Here is a 14,590-nt window from a genome sequence, read left to right on the forward strand (position 1 = left end):
CAACTTAACACATCTATATTTTAATGAGTATTCATTGAAAATATTATCAGACAATTCTGGAAGAGTCTGCTGAAATATATTAACAAATTTAGTTTTCCAAACAGATGGTCTTGAAAGATTATATTGCTTTGATGTTTCACAGTGATACCACCAGATTTCATTCCTGTGTTATATTTGAATACCTGGTGAAGACATTGAAAGCGATTGAAGGTAAGCTACATCTACCCGCCTGGAGAGCTAAAACACTGTACAATGCAACTATTGGACCGGAAGCGGATCTCCGGACCTGCGAATACAAATGGAAAGTGTTAGAAAGGCTGTCGTTTACTTACTCTGAAATCATTCCTTTAACCAGAAAAGTACAGGCGAATGCATTGAAACGTAAATCAGAAACTACTAGAAACGAAAGTTTGGAGAGAGCCTGAAATTTCTCTGCCACGATGAAATCTGTGAAGCAGTTGCGAGAACCAGGGAATTGCGGGAAAGCATATTTACCAGAGACGGTAAATCACTGCCGCCTTAATAGCTGACTGTAAAGAGCCTGTAGAAAAAGTTCCGTTCCCTTAAGGAGGAAAATCATTTAAGCTCCGCTGCCGTGAAAACAGGAGGTTTAATCGACTCAGTATTTACTTGATTAGCGGTGCAGCTCTGGTGTTTCACGAGGAGGAGTAAAATCGTCACGCACGAGCATCTGCGGCGGATACTTCACTTTGCGAAAGCGATGCAAGCGAACGACGTCGTCCGCCGGGTCGTGACCTCGACGCGATGGCAGCACGGCCAGAGGTTAACCGAGTGTACGCTCCAGCGGCGCCAAGATGGCCGCCCGATTAGGCTCACGTCGTCTAATCGATGGTCGCACACATCCTGTTCGACCGGCTCCTGCGTTATCGACGACGTAAAGAAGGGGAGCTTATAGCAGCAGCGTGTATCAGCGTGAGGGAAAGAGAAAATACGTAGTCATTCTCCTGTCCGGCTAAAGGGCTCTCTCACATATGCATGGTGAATCCGTGTTGATCTTATAAACTTTCATAGATGATGGAGATTGAGGTAAGCGACCCTGATCCGGAAACGACCGAATCGAAAGTTATAAGAGAAAATCGTTTTGATACCTCTGTCAGCGGAATACAAATACGGGTACTGTTGTTGGTAAGAGTGTTGGGTAGGCAGCATTCAGAGTTGGGAGAAAAATGAAGAGAAAAATGTCTAGTAAACATGGACTCTAAAATACACACCTTAAGAGTGTGAAATATGAACATTTGTTGCCGTTCAGTGCTGTTGGTTGGTTGGTTCATTTCGGGGGAGGGGACCAAACAGGGAGGTTATCGGTCCCATCTCATTAGGGAAGCATGGGGAAGAACGTCGGCCGTGCTCTTTCAAAGGAATCATCCTGAAATTTGCCTGGAGCGACTTAGGAAAATCGCGGAAAGCCTAAATCAGGATGACTGGACGCGGGTTTGAACCATCGTCCTCCCGAATGCGAGTCCAGAGTGCTAACCACTGTGGCACCTCGCTCGGTTTCAGCGCTGTGAAACACATCTATTCCACCACAAGATCTTTGGTATCCATATTTTAGGAGAGGAGAGTATGGATAAGGGCCGGCCGGAGTGACCGTACGGTTCCAGGCACTACAGTCTAGAACCGTGCGACCGCTACGATCGCAGGTTCGAATCATGCCTCGGGAATTGATGGGTGTGATGTCCTTAGGTTACTTAGGTGTAAGTAGTTCTAAGTCTAGGGGACTGATGACCTCAGATCTTAAGTCCCATAGTGCTCAGGGTCATTTGAACCATAGTATGGACAAAGAAAAAAAAAGAAAACTTCCAGTTAACAAGGGCTCTAAAGTACGTAAGTCAAGAGCTATGTACACTTTTTCAGGAGAAGGTGTGTGTTGTACAGTAGCCAAGATGACCAAGTGCTCATAGCTCGTAAGGTATGCAATTTAGAGCCCATATTCAATAGACGTTTTTTCTTCGTTTGGTCCACACTACCACCTCTTTCTGTTGCCTACCCTACAATCTTCGCAGCAACAGTAGCGGAACACGTATTCCACTGTATCAGAACAATTACCACTTATAACTTTAAACCCGCTCGTTTCCGCGCGTGGTCGCTTATCTGAAATTGACATATTTACACTTTCCATGTCCGCAGCTCGTGGTCTTGCGGTAGCGTTCTCGCTTCCCGCGCACGGGGTCCCGGGTTCGATTCCCGGCGGGGTCAGGGATTTTTCCTGCCTCCAGATGACTGGGTGTTGTTGTGTCGTCTTCATCAACATCATTCGTCCCCATTACGGTCGGAAGAAGGCAATGGCAAACCACCTCAACTAGGACCTTCCCTAGTACAGCGGTGTGGGTCTCCCGCATCGTCCCCTACGCTCCTTGGAGTATGGGACCTTATCATCATCAGTCTTTCCATCATCCCTGGAACTTTCTAGTATCATTACGGAAACACCCTGTACATACAGAGTGTCCTTCCTAAGAGTCGTCAAACTCATTTTCTCTACTGTTTCGGCAAATATTGGCAGTACCACTGTTGACGGAAAGCGTCGGCTTGTTTCCAGTTTCAAACAAAACCAAATTTAAAGCAGAAGTTTACGTGCCTTTCCATAGAACGGTCCCAAATCAGTCTAGTGCGATGTTCGTTTTGTGTATAAGTAAAACGCGAAGAATAACCAGTACTGCCGGCCAGAGTTGCCAGTCGGTTCTAGGCGCTTCAGTCTGGAACCGCGCGACCGCTACGGTCGCAGGTTCGAATCCTGCCTCGGGCATGGATGTGTGATGTCCTTAGGTTAGTTAGGTTTAAGTAGTTCTAGGGGACTGATGACGTCAGGAGTTGTCCCATAGCGCCCATTTGAACCATTTTTGAATAACCAGTACTGCAGCAGCGACTCGCGTGCTGCCCTGCTCCGTGCTGACTGCTACCGCCAGGCAGCAGCGATAGGTCCGTACGAGCTCGTCAAGTACAGTGGTGATTTCATAGATCAACTGTTCGTCATAGAATTACGTTTGTAGAATGTCTTCGATTTAACACAAAAACAGTTATGAAAGATGGGACTGCAGCAGACAACTTCAAAAATCAACAGTGGGCAATGCGGTGCAAGTACACTCCGCCATGCACCGTGGAGTTGCTCGTAGAGAACATAGTCCTATGTAGATGTAGACATTTCTACAGTTATGTTAGCTGCTACTTTTTAATAAAAACTTTTCGAAGTTATTTGCAATAGTATCGATATTTTGAAAGAATGAGGGAGATAATAGAGGGAGACATGTTCGACAGAACGGACACCACATATCAACATGTGTGAGGATGGCTCTGGTTATTGTCTGTGATGGTTCATATGTTCCGAACCACTGTGGGACATAGCGAATGCTGCGAACAGCCTGATTAATGGATGGTGGAACTAGTTGTCCGTGACAGGTTGGGAATTTGATTTGAACGGGAAGCGTGTCCGGATGGCCGAGGCGTCAGTGCCTGTAGGTGGTTGAAGATTTGATTTCTCGTGATATAGTTTTTAATTTCAGTTTTTAAAATTTACTATGCTCTCCAGTCTGCATCAAGAATCAGAGGAAGAACAAGTATTCGAGGAAATCGCCTGTTATTGAATATTCGATTGCATGTACATGTGTCGCTAACTTGTTGTTTTGTGTATTGATGGTTCAAAAATGGCTCTGAGCACTATGGGACTTAACATCCGAGGTCATCAGTCACCTACACTTAGAACTACTTACACCTAACTAACCTAAGGACATCACACCCATCAATGCCCGAGGCATGATTCGAACCTGCGACCGTAGTAGTCGCGCGGTTCCGGACTGAAGCGCCTAGAACCGCTCGTCCACTGCGGCCGGCCTGTCTATTGATACTACAAATAACATACGTCGTTCTTTGTTCAAAAACCGGCCGGTGTGGCCGTGCGGTTAAAGGCGCTTCAGTCTGGAACCGCGTGACCGCTACGGTCGCATGTTCGAATCCTGCCTCGGGCATGGATGTGTGTGATGTCCTTAGGTTAGTTAGGTTTAATTAGTTCTAATTTCTAGGCGACTGATGACCATAGAAGTTAAGTCGCATAGTGCTCAGAGCAATTTGAATTTTGAACTTTGTTCAAAAATTGGCGTCAAATGAACGCTGCAGGTCTTCTGACTGTTAATGCTATTGTGATTATATGTTTAAGCCAGTGTCACGTTCAGTTTCGTGCTTGACGTCACATGAATTATTTCTCATAGTAAAGTGATTTTCTTATCTTTTGTAGTATGTCAAAAGATGTCACTTAATTTCAGACAGTAAATGGGAGGTTAAGGAACGTGTTACATAAACCACTTCTTAATGTTTGTTTTAGACGACGACTGCGCGACATGTTCCGTCGAACTAATGTTGCTTTCAGTAGATTCTGAAGAAACGTAATGGCAGCTGGTCGCAAACACGGAAGCATCGTAGCTTTCCAAAGGTGTAGTGAGCCTTAAGGAACCACGGATTACCCATGGCGGAACTCGCGGTCATGATATTGCGGATTTAATGCCTGGACGTGGATCCTCACTCGCAATGCCAGTAAATAACTCCGTCGAGACGCGGACACAGTTCCTTAATAGCGGTGAAAGTTGCTTCATTTGTACTTCCTGGTCGAAATTAACATCATCTTTCTCCTTCTGTATCTCCTTTGCTCTGTCGCTGTCTCGCTCTTTCCCATCCACCCACTTCCTCGTTTCTGACTTTCCCTGCCTCTTCTGAATTACCAGCTGTAAAACTAACACAAATTATCATCCAACTGTCAATTAAATTAAACAATTTCTTAGGAAATGTATTACATATAACTGTAGTCAAATCATTTGCTCCATTATACGAGGGTTGGAACTATTTATTCATAAACGTTACAAAAGAGTTACATGTTAGTACCTGTTTCTGTCCTTCAAAGTAGTCACTAGCATTGTGTAGAACCCATTGCCAGCGTTGTGGAAGGCGTAGTATACCGTTAGCAGATCCTGTTCTTTTGATGGTGTGAATGGAGCGGTCTGCTGCCTGTGGAAACTCTGGAACAGTTGTGAAGCGAATGCCACGAAGCCAAAACTGAAACGCCAGTCCAACGAATGACGACATGAAGCGGTAGGCAGGCACACTAAAGACACTGCCCAACACATCTGTGCAAAGTTCCAGCGGTTTTTCATAGTGGTTTCCATTTCGCGCCTAATCGGACCTTACTTTCCGAATACGGCTCGTAAATGACTGTAAAGGATATAACACGTAAAATCAGATGCTTCTTTTGAAAATGAAAACATCGTAATCCCATTCACAAGACAATATCCACCCCAAGCACTTTTTTAAACGCTCTACGTATTTCTTCCGCTTCTACAACTTATTAAAAATTTCATTTCACTCCAGTTTGTGCCACGTAGGTTGCGTGAGCGCACAACTGCCTCTCCTGGAAAATAGGTTTCGAAACTCTTCTGCGATGCGAGTAGTTCATCGACCATCACGAGCGGCGTTGCGTCATATGCCACGGCCATTCCTGCATCTCCTCTGCAGCCGCAGCGCCTCCTGTTTCAGTGTCGCACCGATGGGCGACTACGTCGTACCCTCGCGTCTCCCCTTATAGGCAGCCTCTGTCCGCACTTTGATGACGGAGCCGTTCTCTGACTGCGTAGCAGAGCCAAAACCTAGACATCAGGAATGAGCTCCATATACTCACTTTAAACTTGCCAGCTGATAAGGAATAATTTGAGCACGTAGTTGTAATGCCACGAGACCTCGGGTGTGCTAGTGAACTCGTGTAACCGCTCTCATTTCTGCGCTGGTATGGTGCACTTGTACCGGGGACTCGAGCGACGAATTTTCAGCTAAACTGGCGGCGGCGAAAATTGGCGAGTCGATTCACCAAGCGTACGGAGACAGCGATTTCAGAGACGACGTGACAGGACCAGCTGGCAAGTTTAAAATGAATATATAGACCTCGTTCCTCCTGAACACCACACACACACACACACATATTGCCAGCTGGTCCTGTCACGTAGTCTCTGAAATCGCTGTCTCCGTACGCTTGGTGAATCGACTCGCCAATTTTCGCCGCCGCCAATTTAGCTGAAAATTCGTCGCTCGAGTCCCCGGTACAAGTGGACCATACCAGCGCAGAAATATATATATATATATATATATATATATATATATATATATATATATATATATATAAAGGCGTAAGGAGTGACGGACCATTTGAAATACACCCGGTTGTTGCTGAACCTGCTGGCACGCACTGAAGACGCGACCCTGTAGTGTCCGCATGTCGTTGATTGGCGTGGCGTAGAACAATTCCTTCAAGAGTCCCCATAAGCAAAAGTCTAGGAGATTGAGTCTGGGAATGAGCAGGCCAAGGTGTGACCCCCTCCTCCTCCCCCCCCTCCCCAAACAAATCCAGCGGCCCTCAAATGTCTGTGTCAGCAGATGTTAGCGCACATTGTGAAGGAAGAGTGCTGGTGCACCATCATCCGTGAACCATATTTGTATTCCATGCTGCAATGTACAGCCTCCAGCAAAGTAGGCAAGGCATTAATGAGAAAGTACAGAAAATGCGACCCAGTTAACCTTTGTGGTAGCACGTATGGCCGTATTAATCTATCGCCAAGTACGCCTGCCATACGTTGATGTAGAATCGGTGTTGATGCCCTCTTACTTGCATTGCTTTGGGATTTACATCTGCCCATACTTGCTGGTAATGGAAATTCACATCATCTCTTGTGAACCCTGCCTCATCGGTAAATAAAATCTTGGATGTGAACAGTGGATCTACGGCAGACTTCTGAAAAAGCCACTGGCAGAACCGCTTTCTGCCATGATGAGCCTGTGGCCTTAGGGCCTGAGCGCGCTGTAAGTGATATGGGTGCATCAATTCTTCATGAAGTAACCCCCAGATTGAGAGTGAGACACGGATTCTGCTGCTGCTAATAGTCGCACACTGGTCCCAAGGGTTTCTTCCACCGAATGTAGCACGCGCTCCTCCAAGTCAGACGTGTGGACTGTGCGGGGCCTTCCACTGTCGGTCTTCCTAGGTACAAGGAAGGGTACCTGTGTCCCTCAGACGCCGGAAAAGTCTTCCGAAAGACCTATCAGATGGCACTCTGCGCTGCGGAAATTTTTCAACTTAGAGGGCATGGGCTCACAAAGTACGTCCATTTGCTAAACCATAGCAAAATATCATGTCCGCTATTTCACTTGCCGAGTAGTAGGCTTTAATTGCTAACAAGTGCTAGAAGATAAATAACGTAAACGTAGTAAACCATTCGTACGTACAAACACCGCAATAAACACAGAAGAGAAACGGCGTCTGGAAGAAAGTAAAACACCATGATACGTACCCTGGGTTGACAGTACTGTACAATAATGCACACAAACAGAACGAAAACTAACATAGCCTACGACACGACTCGAACCACACAACTGACTAGACCATTTAATTGTAGGTATTGTGAGTAAGACATCATAACACCGTGCCGACACATTTGACGGAGCGTCAATACAACGACTGTGCTAATACCCGCAATCAAGCGTCGCGCAGCCCTTCCTATAAACACGTGTTTATCTCGGAAAGTATGTGTTTCCGGAACTTATTTTTCTTGTTTCGACGAATACTACCACCTCTCAAAGCATTCAACATTTCTTTTGAACTCCCTGTCTATGTACATAGTATATGTCCCTGCTAAGAGTCGTCAGGCGCATTTTTTCCGATGTTTCCTCGAACAAATACTGCTCATCATGTCTTTCACGTGACGTCCAGGGTCGAGGGAAAGCGTCGGCTCGTTCTCGTAACAAATAAAATGATTTTTAGAGGGGAATTCTGAGTACCCATTGGATAGAGCGGTTCCAGTCCAGAGCGATATATTCTTATCGATATGTCCAAGTATTAACGGGAACAGTGAAACACAAAGAACAAGCAGTACTCCAGCAGCGACTGGGCAGCTCTGCTGCAGTCAGTTTTGGCCAGGATGGCGCTGTTGCAGCTGTAAGACATCGATAGTAAAATATCGCTCTGGGCTTGTTTGGGACCACTCTATCGAATGGGTACATAAAATTCTTCTGTGAAGGTCATTTTGTTAGTTACGGGAAACGAACCGACGCTTATATATATGTATATATATACCCGTGCGAGAATACACACACACTATATATATATATATATATATATATATATATATATATATATATATATATATATATATATACGTGCGAACGCACACAATATTGTGCGGGTGTGGATATATGTATAGATACATGTATATGTAGAAAATATTTCGGAAACTGCTGTAAATTCATTAATCAGAAATACAACCAATTTGTTTGTAGTTGAAAATGTTTGTATGTTTACCATCTGGATTGTGAAACTTTTTCTAGTTATCACTCTTCCTCTTACGGAGCAAATTTGCAATTGTATACTCTGCCATACTTAATTTTCGTCTTACTCCTTTCACAATACACAACTTCGTTAAAGGCCGTCTGATCCTGAGAGTCGGTCATTTTTTGCCTCACGCTGTCAGTGTTACACTATAGCAGGAAGATCGTGCACTCAGCATCGGTGCTACGTCACTGCTTTACACTGCTGCATACTTTAGTAAGAAGAAATGTGTCGACGAGTAGTAAACGATCGCAGTGCCACCGTTCCCATTGTCAGACTAATAATACTCGCGGAACTGCAGCGGCAAGGAAATAAGGAAGCCAGTACGGCACTGATGTAACAGGGGAGCCTCGCTTTCGAACGCACGCAACCCTCAACACTGAATTCGCACTCGCTCCACATCTGAATTACAGTAAACACGGCCGCGACACGACAGCGCGTCGCTTCGCATCCCGGCTGCGGAGGGGCCTTCAACTTTGGTCTATAGCCGGCCGCTCCTGACCTTGGGGAGGCCCCTGCCGCCGCGGCCTCCGTCCCGCCTGCTCCTCCCGCCTTGTGGAAGCGTGGGCGGCCCTCAGCCTCGTTACCGTGTTTGCTCGCCAGCGCCACGTCTTGCTGCGCTCTCGAGGAGCACTTGTGACATTTCTCGATGTACTGACCGGAAGGCCTGTGTGTCACCTTCAAGCGTTGCGAGCAGTCGGCACCTATCTGCTGCAAGGTGTAAGTGTACCGCTCGGTTTAATATTGGATGATTCGAGCAAAAAATGGTTCAAATGGCTCTGAGCACTATGGGACTCAACTGCTGAGGTCATCAGTCCCCTAGAACTTAGAACTACTTAAACCTAACTAACCTACGGATATCACACACATCCATGCCCGAGGCAGGATTCGAACCTGGGACCGTTGCTGTTGCGCGGCTCCAGACTGTAGCGCCCAGAACAGCTTGGCCACACCGGCCGGCTGATTCGTGGAAGTAAATCCTAAAATGCCCTGATTTGGGAAGCTATGCCCTTTCACATACCTTTGAATCATGCACCAATTTTAGGAACGCAATCTGACTACAAAGTTACCTCGTGATATTCCATTTATTTTGGATAACATTTCACTTGCTATTTTTAGCACTTTGTGGGGACGCTAAAGTTAACTTTGTTTTCTTGAGCAGCAATGCAGTGTGCTACTGAACGAGTAAGAAGCAGTTCGCACGTTCGGAACACAGACAGCCAGACTGGTTGCGGCATAAATAACCAAATACACAAGTAGAGCGACGAACTATGAGTTAGTTGTGAGAGTGCAGAGCTTGCTTCCTTTAAACCCCAGATACGAAATTTCCAAGGAGAGAAATGTTTGTAGTCGATAGTAGACATAGAATCATCTTTGCAGTAATCCTGCAAAATCTAGTTTGCGAAAGAAATGTTATATGAAAATAATAAAATGTAATATTCAAAGTTGCTATTTAACAGCCAGCTTTCAAAGGCTAAGCCTGAAAAGTGATGTGGTTGGTTGGTTGGTTGTTTGGGGAAGGAGACCAGACAGCGTGGTCATAGGTCTCATCGGATTAGGGAAGGAAGTCGGCCGTACCCTTTCAGAGGAACCATCCCGGCATTTGCCTGGAATGATTTAGGGAAATCACGGAAAACCTAAATCAGGATGGCCGGACGCAAAAGTGATGTGGTTTTGCGTCCTGTGGTGATACCTATAGTGGACAAGGATAATTTAGGAAATCTTTGGAAAAAGGGAAATGCCAAGGAACTAACACTGCTAAGTAGTTATGTATTTTCTCTCTCTGCCGGCCGCTGTGGCCGAGCGGTTCTAGGAGCTTCAGTCCGGAACCGCGCTGCTGCTACGGTCGCAGGTTCGAATCCTGCCTCGGCTATGGATGTATGTGATGTCCTTAGGTTTGTTAGGTTTAAGTAGTTCTAAGTTCTAGGGGACTGATGACCACAGATGTTAAGTCCCATAGTGCTTAGAGCCATTTGAACTATTACAACCTCCTCATACGTTTTTATTATCCGTCTGACTGCATTAATTTTTTGAATGACTGGTTTCGCTCAGCACTGTCAGTCTCTCAGCGTAAGTAACTGTACAAGAATTACGTAGGTGATGCAGAGGAACTGCACAAAGAATTAGACTCCTATCACAGCTATAATACTGCCAGCGCAAACTGCAGTAAAGCGAGGCGCGAATTTCTGGTTGGAAATCGATCATCACAGATTCGGCGTCGCTATGACTGGCACTGAGGCAACTGCTGTTCAAAGAACGTCGAGTTTTATAGACTAGAACCTCTGTTCTCACCTTCCCCCGAAATGGAGACAGGCAGACTGTCTCGTGTGAAAAATTTCTGAGAGCATCACGGAACCATCCGAAGCGTGCTTCGTCTCCCTTCGTGTTTCACCGCGAGCGAGGATTCTTGGCTTTTTTCAGTAAAAATAACATTAACAATTGCTGCCTGTGCGGCGTTTGGTGGGGACAGCGCTGACTATTGCTACTTCTCCTCTGCGGGACTGGGGAACCCATTGCTGGAATGATGCCTTTGTTCAGTTTTCCCAAGACTAGATGACTCCTGTGTCATAAGTTCACCCGAGTTCAAGTCAGTAACCGCGCGCTTACGGCAGATCTGACGTAACTGTGTAACTGGAAAACTCAGCGTGACCAACAGAGCGTAATCGACTAAAGTAAGAGTTGTCTTCAGCTGCTCCGCACAGGCGATCCAGCCGGGCAGCTTCTGGGATGAAATTGTAATCGGTTGGAACCACAGTAAGAGAATTTACTTTTCTACTGTTTATTCATCTCTGGTTTCGCCTCTCGGTTTCTCCCACATTGTAAGGAGTAGTCAAATGAAAACGAGACAGATTTTAAAAAGTAACAACACTGTTCATTATTTCAGAAGTAATTTCTACAACTGTTAATAAATCTATCCCACTGTGAGGCAAGGCGGTCAGTGCGTTCATGGAGAAATGTCTGCAGTTGCCTACGGCATGTACCTCTTTGTCTGAAGCAAATTGATGGCCGTGAATGTCTCTCTCCTGGGCTCCAAAAATATCGAAAACGCTTGAGGAGAGATTGGGACTGTATGGAAGACGTGTAAGGGCTTCCCATCGAAACTTCTGCAGCGTAGTCGAAACAGTCTCTGCAACGCGTGGGCGGGTCTGATCCTCGACCAGAATGTTCAGTTTTTGTCAGTCACAGTAAAATTATCTAGGTGATGAGACCTTATATCCCTTGTCAGGGATCTTCTTCACGAAACGAAATTTGTGTGTACTCATCTGAGGACAGGATTTGCAGAAGAGTTAGAAGAGAAAAGCGACGGGACCTAATAACCCAGAAGAGTTTATCATTAATTTCTCCGTTATAAGGGTCACAGTAAGCACGAATCCTACACCTGCTCACAGAGGGCCGGAAGACACAGTGCCGTTCGCTGATACCGGAGGAAAATAAGAGACTGTGCACAGTGCAAACATTTTCCCCGTGCCACATCTGCGAGAGGCAGCCCCCGAGTAGCGGCGGGGTCGCCTTGTTTGTTTCGTTTATAACTTTCTCCCGCCACGGCACCCTCCCGCTACGTCAGAGGTCTCCGCTGAGCTCGCTAACGAGCCGGCAGACACTTGAATACGCGTCATTTGCATATTTCGGCAGGTTTCACTCGCGGTCCGGCCTGCGCTAACGCCGTTGGCTCCCAGCCAGCGATATTCTGCGTGCAAACAAGCTTTCGCGAACGCATTAGGCGCGTAGACTTATTCCCAATGGCCTGCCGCTCTACAAGTATAACAGGCCGATACGTATTGCATATTTACTATCGTACTGACCGCAGCGACTGCCTTGATAATGGTATCTTTGACTCTTTCACACAGGTGTGCCAGGACGATGACCCGATGCTTCGATTCAAAAGTGTTTCCTTTTGCAGATGTGACTGTAGGCAACTGTTTTGTAATCATAAGAATACATGTAATAAAACTGTTGTACATTCACACTATTATTTAACACTACAATGGCTTTATACTACATGTATAATGAGATACAATGCTGTCAGATCTCTTCGAGATGAGAAAGAGACAGCCCCACGCAAGTGATATTTCTGGCAGGAAATCTGAACATAGCTTACAAAAATACCCAATTCATTTTTAATTGGTGAACTATAGCATTGAAACTGAAAGTCTTCTGTACCATTACGCAAAGAACGGAATTCGAAACAGAACGAAGATTATTCGTATTAGATGGTTAGCATTATGTTGATCTTAAAATTTATGGATATTTATTATAGCCTGCAACTTACCGCCATTATAAACTTTATCGTTAGTTATAATTTCTTCTGTAATACTAAAAATTCCGGCGAATGTATCTCATTTACACATGGAACTGGCACAGATTCATATCATCACTTTTTCTACGTTCATGGAATAAACATACAATTTGGATTTTTTCCCACAATTGTTACCTTTGTTTATCGAATCACATTTGTGGTGCGCTTCAGTTTTTGAACGTTGCGTCAGCTTATAACACATATTTCAGGCAGTAATCGGAAACTATCCAAGAATTCTCCTAAATGAGAGTTGGACCGTAAAAAAAGACAACTTTTTACACCTCAATTGAACGGACACTTTTCTTCAGAGTCAGATGTTCAACTAACATCGAAATACCTGTCCGGCGAACTGCTTCGTACGAGGCGTTGTGAATTTTTAAAGATAGGTGATTTGCAGGATAGAGCAAGTAAATTATATGTGACATATACCGACGATACTCTCATCTCAACGATTCTGACCGTGGAAAGCTGGCACATGCCTCCTTAGTAAAGACAGGCAGCAGTCAACCTCAGTAATGATTGCTTCAACATGTCAGTCACTCTATACCGATGTGTATCTTCCCCCAATTCAACTTGCAATGAACTGAAACAACAACAAAAAAAATCTGAAAAAATTTGGTCGTGATTGTCATTCCTGTCCCACACGGGTGTGACTAAGACTTGTACTGCAGAACTGAGAAGACATGTGCCACTTACCACACTTATTTGACTATAACGGTATTGGGGGTAGATACAACTATAGTCTCATTTCATATCTGAAAAATGACAGGAAATGGAAAGTAACCTTTTGCAAATCTTGGTTTTATACAGTTACAAGGTATCCCATTAAAGTTTGTTGGTGTTATTTTGGGATAAAAACAGATGCAATAGCCTTGGTTGATACTGTACCAGTAAGATCAGTAACGCCTTTAAATCAGTATAAAGTTTTTGCTATTCGAAAATATTTGAGCGTGTGTGTGTGTGTGTGTGTGTGTGTGTGTGTGTGTGTGTGTGAGACCGTGAGCTGTCAGTCACACTGTGTGATGTAGCAGCACAGTGTCACGCATCCGCCCCTCCTCCACGCTGAAGACAAGAGCCACACAACAGCGCTAACGCAGTGTATATTGTGTTGCAGATTGCGCCGCGGTGTGTGTGGCGGGCAGCCCTCTGGTGCGTCGTCATCATCCTGCTCGCCGACCTCGTCTACTCCGCCTCCAGTGAGTATTCAGCACAAGCACACTCCCACACTCTCCCAGTTTACAGCTCATAGCGTACTTGTTATTTATCGGACGCGCCAATGTCCAATTAGACAGTAAATGAGGAGGTAATAAACAAGCTAAATAAGTTTACTTTACAGTTACAGAAGATTGCTCTCTACGCGTTCGTAGTGATACAGAGCAGTTTCACTGTACCTTGGGTACTTACGAAACAAAGTTACGCCAGGCCTTTAATTATTAATTAGTTTGTCTTTGGTCCCGACTGGTATTCTATAAAAACAGTTACCGCCGGGTCATTAATTATTAATAAGTTTGTCTATGGTCGCGACTGGTATTCTATAAAAACGGACAAGGAAGAACTTGATAAAGAAATTAGGCGTCATTGCACAATATGTCTCAAATCAGCACTTTTCCTTGGTCATAGCAAGTTCCTGCTATTCCTGCGGCTTATGAACAAATAGCGTTAGTAGCGAGCCAGGTTTTGAATCGTTCTTTCACACAATTTAACCCCCCCCCCCCCCCCCCCCCTTGTAGATGTCCTCCATAGATGGGGACGTAACGTTTCCACGAAATTTATTCGACCGCAGCATATTAGTCCGGAATATTTTAGTAATAGTGACACTTTCAGTCGTGAAAATTTACATTTTATATGTATAATAATCCTCTTTCTAACTAAAACACAGTTTCCTTTTCTACAATAGTTATTTTACAATCACTGACACTTAT

The 14,590-nt window shown here is 45.0% G+C and overlaps 1 protein-coding gene across 1 annotated transcript in view; it reads left to right on the forward strand.

Annotated features, from left to right (window-relative positions):
- The window catches only part of LOC126162753 (probable chitinase 10), a 375,310-nt gene that overhangs the window by 194,835 nt on the left and 165,885 nt on the right, over positions 1 to 14,590 (forward strand). Inside the window, exon 2 of the mRNA XM_049919434.1 lies at positions 13,783 to 13,864. Coding sequence (XP_049775391.1) covers positions 13,783 to 13,864 — 82 coding nt within the window. The remainder of the gene's footprint in view (positions 1 to 13,782; positions 13,865 to 14,590) is intronic.

The sequence above is a fragment of the Schistocerca cancellata genome, chromosome 2, assembly GCF_023864275.1.
Source record: "Schistocerca cancellata isolate TAMUIC-IGC-003103 chromosome 2, iqSchCanc2.1, whole genome shotgun sequence".
NCBI lineage: Eukaryota > Metazoa > Arthropoda > Insecta > Orthoptera > Acrididae > Schistocerca > Schistocerca cancellata.